Source organism: Podarcis pityusensis (assembly GCF_964106645.2).
Source record: "Podarcis pityusensis genome assembly, chromosome: 1".
Lineage (NCBI taxonomy): Eukaryota > Metazoa > Chordata > Lepidosauria > Squamata > Lacertidae > Podarcis > Podarcis pityusensis.
In genome coordinates, this window is record NC_138028.1 from 128205280 (window position 1) to 128223035 (window position 17756).

Here is a 17756-nt window from a genome sequence, read left to right on the forward strand (position 1 = left end):
CCAAGGAAATGAGAACTCCTTTTCCTACATCAGCAGTTGTACTAACCAGAATCACCCTGTCTAGGTCTGAACTAAACTTCAAAGACAGAAGGTGGATATGCACTCCTTTAAAGCATTACCCAAAAATTTGGGGTGGGGGAAGTCACTCCCTAATTTTTAATAAGAGTTGATCTTATAAAAATAGTCCAAGGTGTTTTGGAAGCTTTATAGCCTGTCGTGAAAGAGTGGTGTCTTGATTTTGTTTTACTCTACACTGATGGAAAAATTCAAAGCACTTTTCAACCATTTTCTCATCAGTCTTACTTACCAAGTTGTAAATCCCCAAAAGCAGGGCTTCAATGCAACCGTTACTCTGTCTGTCTTTGCTGGCAGTAAGACGCAGATAAACCCAGATTAGTTCTGGCAAGAACTGCAGCGTAAACCGTTTGAGACGAACCTCAGAACTACGATAGAGTTCAAAGAGCTGGTGGCAGACAGGCTCCAGAAGCTATAGGAGACAAAGAACCCCAGCACAGACACCCCAGAGATTAAATATATATATATTAATCTTGTCTACCAAGGAACACTGTACAAATAATCAGTTCTAAAATGACAATTTGCCAATAATTAACTTATCAGTCCATAAAAATGGTTTAAGAAGAAACCATTATTTTACAGAACTCTTTTGTGGAATGCAGCAATGTCAAACACGATAAAATACTCTGAATTTGGTTGTGCTCAATCGGAGAACATTCTGTAACTGTCAAAGACCACTGAAGCAGACTAATGCAGAAAAGATGGAAACAGAGTTTTGCTCATACTAGTTAGGTAATGGAACGGCAATTAGAAAGCTCTTAAAAACAACATTATTTGTATTAAGGGTAATTTGGCTGTCTCTTACCTCATTATTTGGATCTTGAATGACCTTATAAAGAGCTGGAACCAATGCTTTCTTCCGGTGAAGTGTTGCTGCATAACTGGATATTTGCATTTCAGGTAATGCCTAGGAGAAGAAATACAGCAGTGTCAAGAATGGGTGGCTTATAAACACTGGCCTCTCTGACTAGAAAGAAAGAAATGCACTGGCCCCAATCCTGTTAAGGCAATCCAGGCCTAGATCCTCCATGCACTCCACAGACCACTGGTCTTCAACTGGCAGGTCAGGACCCACTCCCTAGTGGGTCATGGTCTAATCCAAGGTGGGTTGCATTACCACCATGCAAATATATGGTAAGAGATTAGGAAATGGGTCCCCGAATACGTGTTTCAGTTAAAAGTAGGCCCTGTTTGTGACAATGTTGAAGACGACTGCAACAGACTATTGAGGTGGCAGGGAGAAATGTTTTTTGGGGCCCCAATACTACCTTACATCCAGCAGCTACACTAGGAAGTTGCAACACATATCAACCTTCTTTATATAAAAAAGAAAGATCAATCAATCTTTACTGCGGTCCAGAGACCCAACAAATCATTACAAACCAATACACAAATCATACAGCCTACCTCCAGGTTAATCAAGCATTTTGTTTAGAATATAGGGCTCATTTGTTCTTGCAACCACCGATAAAGACTTTGCCACTGCTAACGTTGTAGCATTTGTCCGGTCTTCCAGTAGGAACCTGACATAGTGAGCCTCTGATTTTCCCGATAAAGGTACCAGCAAGGGTAGTATCAGCTCTGGCCTGCTCATATTTTGCACGATGCAACAAAATATGATTTATGGAATCGATGTCTTGAGCACACGAGCAAAGTCTGTCCTGGTAGGGAACTCCTCTCAACCTACCATCCAACACTGCAGAGGGAAAGACATTTAGCCTGGCTTTGGTGAAAAGCCTTCGGTAGTTAGGTACTGTCAGCTTTTTAATATAAGATGTTAACTTGAAGACATACCCATATTGAACTCCTACTTTTTTAAAAAAAGAAACAAAAACTCATTTGCTTACCTTGAATTCCGAAAGCCATTCTTCTACAACCCCACGTTCTGATCCAAGCATTTTCTTACAACTTTTACTCCTTTTCACCTTTGAAAGGGAAAGTAGCAATGAAGCACAGTGCACAGTATACAAGGTATACTAATAAGAAAGATTTCTAATGTCCCATAGTGCAATTTTATCTCAAGCAAACTGCATGTTATTTTAAGCTTCACCTTCTTTCTAATGATTAATATGTGATTACGCTTTTAAGTGCCTGAAGGGTGGGGGTGGAGTGAGAAGAGAAAAGAAAAGAAAAGGAGATACTTCTTCAAGACAACTTGTGCTTGTTCTCTTACCAAATAAGAGAACAAAGAAAAGAGAATCAGAACAAGCTGAACTGTATCATGGAACAATAGCATCCTCTAATGATAATCCTGGCCATGGAACAAACGAAAACAGTTTTCAAAAGCCTCTTGAAGGTTTTTTTTAAAAAAAAGTTGTCATACCTATTTCCTGTATTTGTTGCTGAGAAGTTGTGAAACTTCTGTTCAGCAAATAACAGACATGAAATAAATGTTTCAAGTCTTAAAACCAGCTCTTCACATTCACAAACAGTTTATTTTTGTAAAAAGCCTGACACTCAGTACTATTACTAGTAATAAAACTAAAGTTTCCCATTTGTTGCTGTGTAGTTGTGATGATCCCCTGCAAGAGGCAAGCGCTCGGAGAAGCCTTTTCACAATGAGTCGAAAACAGCAGACTACTTTGAAGAATTATGCCACAAGGTCTGGGATGTGAAATCCCAAGATAACTCAACTATTAAGTGACTGGGAAAAGAAATAATTGAGATCCTATATTAGAGTGAATATAATGGCAAATGCTGCTTTTACTGTTTTTTTTTAAACAAACAAACAAACAAGAATTTCCTTTATAAATTAATATATATGTAGGGGGGAAGGAGGATGGTAGAAGCAGAGGTCAAGAACTGTAGAGAATTCTGGTTCATAAGAAACCTCTGTGATTTATCTTGCCAAGGTGTTAATGCTATTGCTTCCTTGGTAGTATGCCACATTCACACTGGAAATTCAGCAAAATATATCTTTGCATTTACAGACCCTTTGGCTGAATAATGTATATCAAGGCGGAAGGGAGAGGGGGAAGAGAACTAAACAGCAAGGGATAGACAGGATATCAAAACAATGTCAGTTTTAAGACAATAGGTTGCAAAGATAGCGAGTTTTGGCAAGATGGAACCAATTCCTTTCTGAGCCCCTCACCCAGATAATATTTACAAGCTTCTCAATTGGCCATGACTGAAGAACTGCATGGGCTCTTCCTGTTACCTCACTGATTTAGAACCATCATATGTGGAGCCCATGCAGCCTTTCCATTGTGTCCTTATTCTTTGTGGGGTTTTGTTTCCCTGAATTTCTTCCCAAGGGTGACCTCTGTGGTCCTGTGAGCTTCCCCTTCTCCTCTTATTCTCTCTTTTCTCTACGTCCTTGGCATGTACTAAGATTTCCACTAGCTGAGCTATCCCCTATTTCCTATGCTGTAAAGTGGTCCATATATGCACGTTCATCACTCGACTGCAGCATCAAGAGGCAACTTGATTCTGTATAGATTAATATTGTGAGCTGAATCTAGAGTTAAGCGTGCAAAATGGGTCTGGCAACTGACTTCTCTCACCTCCTTCCCAGAGCAGTCCCCTCCCCCTGGGAATTATCTAAGGGTTAAGTGACTTGGCTGTACCAGTTGGGCTGTGATGTGGTGAGAAAGGGTGTTCTGGATAATCACATAGAGGCAACTACCACAAACAGAGCTCATACCAGTCCCATTGTAAGTGCTGAACTCTGGACCCAACCCAATAGATAAAAATCACCTGCACCTCAACTCAAACTCAGCAATTTCAATGAAATCAAGCTCACACATTCAACTGCGAGACAAATAATATGAGAAGAAATCAAGCCATATATATGAACTGGTCCTTTGTAAACACTGGCAAAGTTAACCAGAAAAAAATTGGAGAATATCTATCACATAACACCACCAGAATAAACTATGGGTTACCAAGTCATCATTGTTTAACTTGTCCTCATTGACATGAAACATTTAACAGCACATATAGTGTTCCACTTTACCTCTGTTTGGATAAGTTAGTTCTCTAACGAAGTTGATGGAATACTGCCATTTTCCACTTCGAGATACATTTGCCAGTCCTTCAAATAATCACCAGCTCTGCCAACAACATAATACAGTATACTTTTAAAAAAGAATGAATAAAATGCAGTGAAAACTATGTTAAAGCATGAACACATACATTATTGTATATCAAACTATAAAGGTAAAGGGACCCCTGACCGTTAGGTCCAGTCACGAATGACTCTGGGGTTGCGGCGCTCATCTTGCTTTATTGGCCAAGGGAGCCAGCGCACAGCTTCCAGGTCATGTAGCCAGCATGACTAAGATGCTTCTGGCGAACCAGAGCAGCACACGGAAACGCCGTTTACCTTCCCGCTGGAGCGGTACCTATTTATCTACTTGCACTTTGACGTGCTTTCGAACTGCTATATCGAACTATATTCTCGGCTTAAAAAGGCCTAATGATGAGCATAACAAAGAGCTCTTGCACATATAATGCAAATATTAAAGGGGAGTTACTTTAATCTTCAAGTTGCCTACAGCTATGCCCAGATTCTTGGATTCCATGCTGGTTAAGACATCATGACAAACCATACTTTATTATAATGGAACAAGCCACAGCAAACATCACACATGTGCATTCACTTCCTCCCTCAGGGTGGAAAACTAGAAGCTTTTGCTTCTGTTTTTGATTAAACTGCAGTTTAGCTTTACATCCAAAGCCTAAACCGTAGTTAAGATTAAATATGGCTAGTTGAACAAGCCAGCTACATAACTTACGGCTTGAAGTTCGCTTGTTTCAAACAAGCCATAGAAAAAATTAAACCACAGTCCATTGCATTCAGATGAAGCAAGTGGTTGTTAATCAGAAACAGAAGTAAAAGATTCTTGTGGCCACAGTGCAAGAGGGGATGAGGATACAAGATTTTGGCTCATTGCAGCTCATCTTCATCAAGATAAACCATGGTTTAGTTTGACATCAAGATGAGCCTTTTATGGTGTCTGAACATAGAAAACATATTGCAGTATAAAAATAGAACATTTGTACCAAGGGCAGAATACTTTTAACAGAGATGACAAGACAGGGATTCCCCCCCCCCAAAAAATGTCCTCTCTGTCAGTTCTTTGCTTAATATCTAAAAATCTGCATCTAGAAATCTGAATATATCAAATCGTTTCAAGAACAAGTTTCCAATTCGATTTTTGGGGGGTGGAGGGAGGTATCAGTACTCAAGCCAAAATGTTGAACATAAAATCATCTGTGAAATGGCAATCCCACACTCAAAATAATTGATTGCCTTAATCATTTCATCTCATTTTGGTTTGCAGGAATATATGCATTCAGGATATATGTATGCAACTTAGTCTACATTGCTGTTCCCAACTGCCACACTTTCCACTGTATGACCAACACAGCACCATCCCACCCACTTATATTAGCAAGAATTAGATACTGAAATGCTATGTCAAACTTCAAAATTAAGAAAATATTGGCCTGTCATCCTGCATCATAAATTCAACTTCAGCTTCTTGATGCAAATACACACAGAGAAGTAAAGACATGTGTCATGATTAGCTGATTTGTAGAAAGCAAGGTATAAATAATCTAAATAAACAAATTATGCAAGAGATGTCTTTAACATACAACTTAACATTAGGTTAATCTTTTGTAAGGTGTACTTGTCTCAACCAAGATTTGCAAAAAGATTTAATACTTCAGTTTTCCATTTCCCATCAAACAAAGGAAAGACATGGCTTCATCATGGCCTGAGCAGGCGCTTAGCCTCACTCACCTCAGAGAGTCTGAGCAAGTCTGCTGCCTGGTAACACAAGGCCAGAAGGCCTACCAAGATGAACAAGGAGGGGGGAAATGTTGTCTAAATAAACTTGTCACCATTCTTCTGACCATATGTGCAGTTCTTTTTAAATGTGATAGCACTGGGCAAATCTTTTGCAAGCTGCTTTGAGAGTCTCCTGAGGCTATGGTGTATGGTAGTATTAAAAATAAGCAGACCAATAAACTGGACTCTGGAAGGAATTGGGGTGGTTTCTGGAGATTAGGGTCTGCCACAGTTGTCAGACCAAAACATGTGGCCCTGCAGCAAAACACTGCAGTGCAGGCCTGGGGAACCTTTTATCTCTTCCCCCTTACACAGGCCAACTTTGACAGGCAAAGGCAGGTCACCCACCTGTCAATCATCTGATGTCACAATGGCACCGGGTGACTGAAAACGTGGGCAGTCATATCTACCTGGCAAGCTGACCCACAGGGGTAGGTGAAGAGTTCTGCTTTGCCGTGTGTTCTTCACATGGATTGACAGGTGGGCCCCGGCAGATCAAGACAGACATGTAGGCTACAAGTCCTCCACCCCTATTGCAGTGTATCCTGAGGTGTGTATATGTGTGTTCTGTTGTGTGTTATTTGAATATATGGCTGAGGGACAATAAATCACATATAACAAAGAAACACAGAATTTCTATACAGCACTCTGTCCCCCTGGCTAGAAATGCAGTGGACTGCTGGAGGAGGGGCCAAAATTCCCTTTGCCAGCCCACAGCAGACTAATAAACATTTTACAGGATAGTAACTTTTGTGGGCTTATTTATAAAGTTGGCATAAAACTTGTCAGACGGTGCATTTATTGCTCACTGGCTTTACAATTACAAAAATAGCAGATACCCTGTATCCACATTTGAAGTAAGCTGACAGCACAAAGCATGGACACGTTGCAGCACCTCAACCATTTGAGATTATCCCATACACAACACAGTTCATACCCTCAGCATGTAATTTCTAGCTGTGGAATAATTTTAGGAAATAGAATTGAACTGCCTAACTTTTTTGCTCTGTTTAGCTAATCACAGTCCAATCCTATCCAATGAACCAGTCAGTCTCACAGTGTTCTATGGGGTTTACAACCAGGAACGTGGAATGCAGGAGAAATGTTCTAACGGCACACCATGGATCTTCAAAAAAATTCCCATCAGAGAAGTAGCTATGTTTGTGGCAGACATACATCATTCCTGCTTACTCCGATAGTGAGATAAGAAGGAAGAGCAATAATGCATAGTCCTGTGAAAGGGTCCAGTTAGAACAATAGTTGTTTGTCTTTCTACAAGGGCCCTCCCAGTCCCAAAAAGCTGCCACAAAAATGCTGCACAGACAGCAAAATAACACATGCTAAAACCACTTTAGCAACTATAATAAAAACTCAGCCAAGCTGTAATATTTTACTAAAACGGAAAGAATGTGCATCATAAGATATATCCTGTTGTTATCTAACAACTTTTTTTATTTACTTAAGAGATAAGAAATTCTAGCATAGCGGCTGAAATTACAACCACCTGTCAGATAGCTACCTGGACTAGAGATGAGCATGTTGCAACATGACTACAACTAAAAAAAAGATCTCATTGGTACATATACACCAAATCAAAAGGGCATCTTGTCACAGCACTCCAAGACACTTGCAGCTAAGGTTCTGAACAAAGACACTGAACACTGCACCTAAGACCCATTCAGGCTTCTTTAAGCAAGCAAATAAACATTTGAGTAGCTAAGGAGCAATAGAAATCTAACCTTGACAAACAAAAACTGATTGGTACACCTAACCCAAGAATGGCTACAATGTTCGGTTCATACTAAAACTCAACAATCGGAAAATTGAAAACTAATTTTATATTCCTATGCAAGCCATCTGTTATTCAGAAGCTTAGGGGGACCTGGAGCCAATGATTTTTCCAGGCACATTCCTTTAAATAGTTTATAATAATTACGTGTGTTGAGATTAACTGTGTTAATTGCTTATTCCTGAAATCTGGAAAGAGATGCTATGGGAGGTGAGTGGCTTTTGTTAAGTTCCATGTGTACTTATTCAGATTCAGCAACAAAAAATGTATGCTCACCAGCTGGTAATAGTCCCAGAAAAGAATCCTAACATGCAAAAACTCTTTTCTCATAAACAAAAGCATAGTGGTGGCCATATAATCAAGCCTATTTGGAAACAAATCCGGAGCGTTTTACTAACCTAGTGCCTAAGCCTTTGCAGCACACTATCATACTTCAAGTTCTTCTATGCAATTACGAAAGTTACCAACTTGTTGCAAAAAACAAACTGAGGATCTCAGGAGCTTCAACAATGTATCACATTTCATACTGACCACAAGGCATATACAGTACTGTGCAACCAATTCCTGATCTACAAAAATCAGTTATGTTATACTAAACAGATGTCCATCTATAAAATGCAACATTTCTTGTTCTACTTGCAACATAAAAGGTAACAGATAATACCAAAAAGAGAATGGGTTTCTGTAAAACATAAAATGAAGGAGTCAAATTTCACATAAGACCTGTACTTCCTTTTGTCTTTCCTAAACCTTCCAACATTCAGCTTTACTGGATGCCCCTGAGGGTGAAAAACCTCTCCATCCACTTTCTCTATATCATGCATAATTCTATACAACTCTATATTTTCTTTAAACTAAAAACGTTATTTAACCTTTTTCCATAGGGAGTATCTCCAACCCCTTGACCATTTGGTTGCCCTTCCCAGCTCCACAATATCCTTTTCGAGATGAGGGGGACCAGAAGTGTACAGACTATTTCAAATGTGGTCTCCCCACAGATTTGTATAATACCACTATGATACTGGCAATTTTGAATCCCTTTCCTAATGATCTCTAGCATAGCACCTGCTTTTTTCACAGCTGCTGCACACAGGGCTTGCACCTTCACTGATACTCTGATTCCAAGGTCTCATTCCTGATCAGTCACTCCATTAGCATAAATGTGAAATTAAGATTTATTTATTTTTGCCCTAATGTGCATCACTTTATATCTGCTAACCATGAATTCAACTTGCCATCTCACTGCCTATTTATCCAGTTTGGATCGATCCTATCGGGAGTTCTCTGTAACCCCTTTTTTGTTTTAAACACCCTGGACAATTTGGTATAATCAGTAAACATGGCTACCACACAGTTCAGCACCTAACTCTCTACCTCATAATATCTGGATATAAAGACATTCACTGAAGATGCTCTAAGAATACGCTTTTAATATATACAGTGTTCAGAAGAATGCAGTGTATCACCCAAAAGCTCTGGAGGCTGAAGAAATAGCTGAAAAGGCATAACAATAAATACAAAAAGCTCATAAGCCAACTCATTTAAGCGTTTGTCCTGAGAACATATTTTCTTACCTTTTTACATGCTCCCACCACCAGTTTCCCTAGAAACAACATCATGCAGTCATCCTACACTAAACCTGAAACACTCGTCAGTTACTGTGTGATAGCTCAACCGACGCAAAGCGAGACAGATTTCCAATCCATCTTTCGTCAGCTCCTATATAACAGGTTTGGCTTCTCTTATGCTAAATCCAACACTGAAGATTGCCTTGTTCAAATAAAAACCTGACTTTTCTCTGTTCCTAACACATGCAGTTTCCCATTCCAGGTCAGTTTTCATTTCCTGATAAAAGAATTTCTATTCTTGTCAAATTCATCTGTTAAGCTACATTAAGTGTAAAGACAAAATGCTTTTAAAATGTGGAAGACTTCCCTCCAAGTTTCCAGGTAAGAAGAAGAAGAAAGTCAGAGAGCCATTCTGTTTTGAGTAGCCTACTTCTTTCTGCTCCCATCAATTTATAAGCGGTTATGCAGCAGTAACAACCACAAAAATCTCTCATTACTGAGCAAGACTCCTAAGACTGCCCTTTCATACACCGCTATGCACATGCCTATTTGTTCTCCAGTTCATGTGCACTTTGTACAGTTCCCCAAAAGCCACACAAGCAATTAAAAAAATAACAACCTAAAACACTGGCCAACAATGTTACGATGAGTGTGTGTGGGAGTGTGTTCTACACTTAAGTGGTACACATTCTACATTACAATTTCTATTCTCTGGAGTACTAGAACACCACTAACATGGAAAGAACTTATACGTGTCTCAACTTGTAGAGCAGTCTGGCACGGAGTTATCCCATGTGCACAGATAACTGTAAATATACAGTCCATGCCACAAGCACACAAATGCAGTAGAAATGAGTAGAGTAGAAATGCAGTAGAAGCAGTAGAGTATGCAGTGAAGCAGATGACTACTTCGCAAATCCCAGTTCAGAAAATAAATGCCTTTTGTTTTGACAATGCCAATCAAAATAGGCCTTGACCTATTTTGGGCCAAATTAACAAGATCTATCAGAGGGTTGGGGCCAAATTAACAAGATCTATCGGAAAATTTCCTAATAGAAACATAGAAAGGGCAGAGTATATCCGCTGGATTTTCAGTCTACTGTCTTATTTTACTTGCTTTTCACTATATAAGCACTTCTGTCCAGCTAAAACTATCATTGAGACCAGCCTTTAATAGGGTTAAGCTGGCAACTATAATGGCAACAACATTATGTTACCATGGAACAGCTCTGAAATGCTTCAAGGAAATACACACTTGTGTAGCTATTTTAGGAGAATCAAGATGCTCAGCTTTGGGTTCTCTTATACAAACGTATCTCGAACAATCTAGCTCGAGTAGATCAGCGGTTTTGCACATTACCTAAGAGAAGTCACCATATGTGCATGAGTAATGTTAACAAGAAGGACTGTGCCAAAAATGATTATTCAGTAGTTAGTCAACATTAAAATATAAACGGAACAGATAGAAGATTAAAAAGAATGTTAAAACAGAAAGTGACAGACAGAAACCTTTTTCTTAACCACATTTATTGGCAAGTCTTTGGGTCTTTCTCACAACTCACCTGCTCATTTCAGATTTAAAGTGTAAATTACACAGAGGTGCAGCAGTCCATTGTCCTAGATAATGCTTAAGGATCCCAACATAAGCTAGGATCTGTTTAGGGAGAAAAGAAGCTCCCAGAACAGGAACCTCAACCAAATTTACCTTCCTTTGAGGCTGGTGTCATGGGTGTCTGATTCAGTCAAAAGGAAAAAGAGCATGAAGTGAGCATCACAATACTTGCTCTTACTAGGAGTATGACCTGATCTTCTCTTAATTTCCATCCATTTTCAGAGTTTTTGAGACAGAACCTGCAGAAATCTCTAGAGGTAAGAAATATAGAGCACCTTTTATTGAGCAATATAGTTTCCAGCTGCTGCAAGCAGTATAAGTAGTATGTAAACAGCTAACAGCATTGCTAACTGCTGAAGGAACTTGCTTGCTTTTTAAAATTAAAGTTCAAATGCTTTAATTGCAGTGGGAATCACACCCAATATGTAAAAACAAGTATAGATGTACAACTAAAAGAGAAATCATAAACAGAGTGCACAAGAGAAATTTATGCAGAAACAAATGCTACAAATTATAATTTCCCAATAAGCTTCATGTCCCAAGTTCTAGTGCCAAACCAATTCCTCTCAAATCATGGCAACTGCACTCTCAAAACTGCTTGACCAATTCAGAATCATTAACAAATCCATATACAATTTCAGATTCAAAACTGTATTATACAAATAACAGCAACATGAAATTTAAGTGAGATATGCAAGAATGATCCGTTCTTATTCCTAGTATATCTGTTGGCTCCTAAAAGGCAATGCTAAAAGGCAATGGAGCCAACAGTAGTTGAAACTTGGTTGTTCTGGCTGTATAAGACTTGCTGTGCCAACAACAAATAAAGCCTTGGCTAGGCTGCCACAGGGCAACGTCAAGAAGCATGACATCATATTACAGAGATGTTCACTGGACATTGATAGTTGAGAGCTGAGCTTCCAAGTGTCAAATCTGCCCACCAACTGAAATAATTTCTCTCAGGATGCCCCCACAGTCTGCAGAGTGCAGCTGGTTAGGACCAAGAATACAGTGGTACCTCGGTTTAAGTACTAATTCGTTCCAGAGGTCGGTTCTTAACTTGAAACTGTTCTTAACCTGAAGCACCACTTTAGCTAATGGGGCCTCCTGCGCCGCCAGAGCACGATTTCTGTTCTTAACCTGAAGCACTATTTTTGGGTTAGCAGAGTCTGTAACCTGAAGCGTATGTAACCTGAAGTGTATGTAACCCGAGGTACCACTGTACAATCTTTCCTGTTGTGGCTCCTGCCTTTGGAATGAACTCCCTAGGGAGGTCACAAGGGGTCTTCATTGCCATCATTTAGGTACCAAGCAAAAACCTTTGTTTTCCAAGGCTTTTCAGAATTGATAATGTTAGCATTTTTAACTTGGATAACTTTAGTTTTACTATCTACCGTAAATGATGCTGTCACTGTTCTCATTTGTTTATTTAATTGTTGTAAAATTGCACTTTACTATTTTTTTAGCAGACCTGGGAACATGAAAAGAAATTAAAAGAATAACCGGTACGGTTAAATCAACTGCTTCTGCGGCTTCCTATAACTATGTTTCCAGAATACACATTTTCCCCAGTTTTGTATCTACTTATCTATTCCAGGAGAATATGCTTAGTATATGGTATGAGACATTCAATGGAAAGATTCCAAAATACTGACAAAGCCAGTTTAACAGTTTTAGGCCTACATCCACATACACAAGATGTTGCCGTTTCTTAAATGAAACGGAGAAACTGAATACACAAAGGGCCTCAGTGCATCATATATATGTGTGGCTGTCTCTGGCAACAGAAGACCTTACTACAGTAAGAGGGAGCTCTGCCAGAGCACAGACCAGCAAAGTGACAGGCTGAAACACACAAAAACTGTTACCTATGCTGTACAGACAAATGAATAATCTCACTAATTAATAAGATGCTTAGGTTACATATCATATGTTTATGGAGGGAGGGAAGAATTACTTATCTTAAAAAATAGGTGTTTTTAAAAGCTTGCATTAAGAAACTACCAAAAAAAGTCCTATAACATTTTATGCCCTGCTTGCGGAATTTATTGCTGCAACAGGTACACAAGAAAAATAAATAAAATTAACAAGATTCTCTGCCCTCTAATACTAGTTTAATAATTTACTATGCTACTGAATAGTTAAATACAATGCTGCCTATTGTTTACATGGCACAGTTATTCTTCAGATCTGAAGCCAACAATCCAACAATACAGAAAGCAGCTACTTCTCAGGTCTGAGAGATCATTAAGTGTTACATTTGGCAAACTCCCCCCCCCCCATCCCTAAGCTAAAAGCTGAGGAGGTGACGGACTGACTGGCGATTCCTGCCTCTCTGCAGGTTCAATCTTAGCAATAAAACTAGGGGGCTGTTTACTGCATGGTAGAGTTTCTCTACCATGAAGGAACAAAGTAACAAGCCCATATTTCCTGCTCCCACACAGGAAAGGGAAGCAGAAGGCTTCCGTCACTACCACTGTGGAAAGACACTATGCAACTCTGAACAGCAGCCAAATCCCATGCACTCCATAGCACCCTTTCCTGCAGGCTACCCACAATCTTGTGGCCACAATTTTTGGCTGAGCTATCAAGGTCATCCAAGAATTATAGACCCTTGTATTTACACCTTGCTGAAATTAAACACTTAATTTGGGGGGTAAATGTATGGATGTGACCAACCAAGTAACGGTGCTGTATTATAAAATAATGAGGTTATGGATGAATGATTAATTAAAACCAAGGTGCTGAACTGACATTGTGTTTGCATGAAAACTTAAACACATACCTTAAAGATTAACTTTTGTTTCAGCTGAAAGTGGAATTCAGTGAGAAAACCAATTTCATCAGGGTTATTTAGTTTTTACATCTTAAAAACAGTTTTTTCTCATTCATCTGTTGTGCCCTTTATTATGAGCTGCCAAAGAGAAAATACTTAATACTTCTCCATAGTTCTGCAGCTTAGAGAACTCAAGATACTGAACCCAACTTCATGGAATAATATTCTCCTGGCAGGGAAGAGGTCAATATACTCCAGTACATTCCAGCTGGGATCTATGTGCAAGCCCTTCATGGTGGAATTTTCTTACTTTTAATTTTAACATCAGAACTTGCTGCTTAAATTCCTGTTGGTTTTGAAAACAATTTAGTATGCATTACGTGAAGCTGCAGGTGAAGAGGGTATCAAACATTTATTTAAAATATTTCTCTCCTGCTCTACAGTGGTACCTCTGGTTACGTACTTAATTCGTCCCGAAGGAAGGTCTGTTCTTAACCTGAAACTGTTCTTAACTTGAAGCACCACTTTAGCTAATGCGGCCTCCCGCTGCCGCCGCGCGATTTCTGTTCTCATCCTGAAGCAAAGTTCTTAACCCAAGGTACTATTTCTGGGTTAGCGGAGTCTGTAACCTAAAGTGTATGTAACCTGAAGCGTATGCAACCCGAGGTACCACTGTACTTTGTACAGTACAAGGCAGGTAATATGAGAATAATCAAATATAATGGAGAACCAACTCACTGGCAGCAACTTTCCATGATCAGGTAGTGGCATTTCCCAGCATCCATGAGATCCTTTTAATTGGAGATGCCAGGGATTAAACCTGGGACCCTCTGAATGTAAAGCATGTGCTCCATCACTGAGCTATGGCTCCTCCTCTATCTCAGTGGCAGCGTAATAAGTGTAGCATTATAAAGAAATACAGCAGCTAGGATTAGGACAAAGAGAGGGAAATGGGAACAAGGAATGTCAGATGCTAGCAAGTTGGTTTGAGAAGACTGTTTGGCTTGATATGCCCTACAAAACAATCTAAACCTCCATTTAATCTCTGATATAACCTGTACACCCCCCCCCCCCGGAACCTCCCATCCAGGAAGTACCTAAAATAAGGTTACCGAACATCCCTGTTTCCCAGGGATAGTCCCCGGATTTACAAACCAGTCCCCATAGAAAATCCATTGAAGTTGAAAAGTGTCCCTGGATTCATTGGAAAAAATCTGGTAACCTTAACCTAAAATAACTCTTCGTTTGGGAGGTACTATACAAGTTTCCCTAGAACTTAGATGGGGATAGCAATTAACTACAGTGGTACCACTGGTTACATACACTTCAGGTTACATATGCTTCAGGTTACAGACTCCACTAACCCAGAAATAGTGCTTCAGGTTAAGAACTTTGCTTCAGGATGAGAACAGAAATCGTGCTCTGACGGTGCGGCAGCAGCAGAAGGCCCCATTAGCTAAAGTGGTGCTTCAGGTTAAGAACAATTTCAGGTTAAGAACGGACCTCCGGAACAAATTAAGTACTTAACCCGAGGTACCACTGTACAACCATCACCTGATCAAGCAGCCTTTGCAACAAAACTAAACTAAACTAAACAAAAACTTTTTGGCACCCCATGACCTCTCCACCTTGAATAGTTCATTCTAACCTGCCACACAATATTAAAACGAGTCTGAGAAAAGGCAATCTTTTAGTGACTCACTACAGCAATCTTTTTTTTAATCTTCCGTTTGCCATTGCTACCAACTTTTACTAATACATTCATGTGAAGTTACATTTCCGACTGCATTATAATGCTTTTGGCTTGGTTCCAGATATGTCTTGTGCTAGCAAAATGACCACTTCTGTTTTGGCAAATCAGATTAACTGAATTCCTCCAATTTTCCAGTTCTTTTGCTGTGCCCATCCAACACAGATCCAGAGGGTGCATCAACTCTTTGGGGGAGTACAGTGGCCTGCAGTGGGAGAAGAGCCAGGAAAGTACTGCGGCATGAGCAGAGTTCTGCCAAATCTTCTCTGGATGCAAACCTTACCACTTAGATAAAGTGTGCATCATCTCTGAAGTTGTGTGCACATGTCACATATATGCATTGTTACTGTCAAGCATTCATTATCCTGTAGCACAAACGGAAGGAGTAAACAGATGCTTCTCTCATAATTAAAACAAGTGATTTAACATTAAACTGCCTGACATGTGAGTAGCTCATTGCTCTTTAATGCAATTCCCCACAGACAGTGACATACTTTTGCTTATTGTTTTCATAAACTAAAGCTTTCTGAATGTTACATGAAAGCTTTCCAGGGGATCTGTGTTTATGTTAATTTGTTCCTTTGAAAACTGCTTTGGATTATTTTTTAAGATAAGCAACATTAAAAAAAATAAATCACCATCATCTGAAAAGCCAGTGATCCCAGTTGATTTTAGCCCTAGTGTCTGAAGAGTACAATTTGTGAGGTTGCTCTGGGATCACATCTGACAGAAGGACAGACAGAAGAAAAGTGATGTGTGCCTAGTAAGAATCAGGAAGAGGAGGGGGAGGGAAACCCAGGAAGGAAAAGCAGGTGCAAGGCATGTAAACATTTTAGAAATATAAATTATATTTCAATTTGGTAAAAATAGTGTCCCCATTTTACCAATTATCTATAATGAAACAGAATATGCAAATACTATTTTACACTTAACAAAATCTATTCAACTCCAAAATGCATATATGTACAGGAATACCAGCTGCAGCCTTAGAAGATATGAAGATTTCAGGGTGATATGTCAGGCAGTTTTCCAGAAGAATTCTAGTTATATTTACTTAGCATATGCCTCACCAATGTACTTCCTCTCAAACAAGTGTGCACAGGAATGCAACTTTAGTTTTAGAATTAGTCAAACTGTAATTATCAGTTATTCATTGCTGTTTATTTTTCTGGGAGGGCAAAATACATGCCCAATATTTCCGCAAAACATGCAATTCAAGCATTACAACTAGAAGTGGGAGGCATGTCAGCACATGACAAAGCAGAACAGATTAAGTGCCTGAAGTTTTCCCTTGTAAGAGATACACTTTGAGCTGAGGCTTATTGACTAGTGGGATCAATTCCAAAAACAAACTAGGAAAGGGAATCCCTGGAAGCACATTACATCATTGAGTAAGAAATCCAGTTAGAGAGCCTGTAGCTAACTGGAATTCTCTCAGGTCTTCATTTCATCATCTGAATGAAGGATCACAAAATTATTAAACCACTTTAGTCTTTGAGCTATGTAGGATGTCAAATATCAGGTGTGCAAATATGGACATTCACTTCTGAAGGTAAGTGAATGCCTATATCACATGAAACAAATGTAGCATAATCCACTATAAACATCTACGTAAGAAAATGGAAAATGCCTGCTCAGTGAAGTGTTTAGGAATTTTCCTTCATACTCCATCAAAAAAAATGCTTTCCTTGCACGTTTTTAGAGCAGCTGAGGGCATGTTCAACTACAAATGAAACTGACCACCTGTTTTCTGGACCCTTGCCCACCCTGGCTCCTAGGCAGGGCTAGGCAATGGGCTCCATGCAGTGGTGAATGCTTCCCTGTGTGAGGGAGTCTTCCTGGATAACCACTTAAAGAAGTGGTTATTAAACCGCTTATTAAAAAACCGATCATTATGGGCAATTATCACCCAGTCTCAAATCTTCCATTCCTGGGCAAGGTGATTGAGCACACTCTAATCTGGAGGATGTCGACCATTTGGATCCCTTCCCAATGGGATTCAGGCTCCATCATGAGAATGAAACCACCTTTGTCACACTGGTTGATGTCCTCTCCTCCATGCTTTATTACATCTATATGAAGATGGTGGGAGAGATCATCAGGGGGTTTGGGCTGGGTGTTCACCAGTATGATACCCAGCTCTACCTCTCGTTTAAATCAGAACTGGTGAAGTCAGTGAATGTACTCTGTGAGTGTCTGATAAATCAGGAAATTGAATGGAAGGTTAAATTAATGAAACAAAAAACGTTTGAGTCGGCGAATAAATGTGGAAAACTGCTAGCTTGGCAGTTGAAGAGAAGACAAAGACTAAATACTGTTACAAACTTAGAGGTTGATGGAAAAAACATTCAGAATCCAGTGGACATCAGAAAGTGTTTCCAGAGAT

At 39.5% G+C, this 17756-nt stretch overlaps 1 protein-coding gene across 2 annotated transcripts in view; it reads right to left on the reverse strand.

Annotated features, from left to right (window-relative positions):
• HYCC2 (hyccin PI4KA lipid kinase complex subunit 2) overlaps positions 1 to 17756 on the reverse strand; it is a 50444-nt gene that overhangs the window by 23668 nt on the left and 9020 nt on the right. For both annotated transcript variants that reach the window (XM_081017102.1, XM_081017103.1), the window contains exons 3-6: positions 4034 to 4130; positions 1923 to 2000; positions 881 to 982; positions 308 to 487 (exon numbers count right to left, since the gene is read on the reverse strand). In XM_081017102.1, the coding sequence (XP_080873228.1) occupies positions 308 to 487; positions 881 to 982; positions 1923 to 1973 (333 nt within the window). In that variant the 5' untranslated portion in view covers positions 1974 to 2000; positions 4034 to 4130. The remainder of the gene's footprint in view (positions 1 to 307; positions 488 to 880; positions 983 to 1922; positions 2001 to 4033; positions 4131 to 17756) is intronic.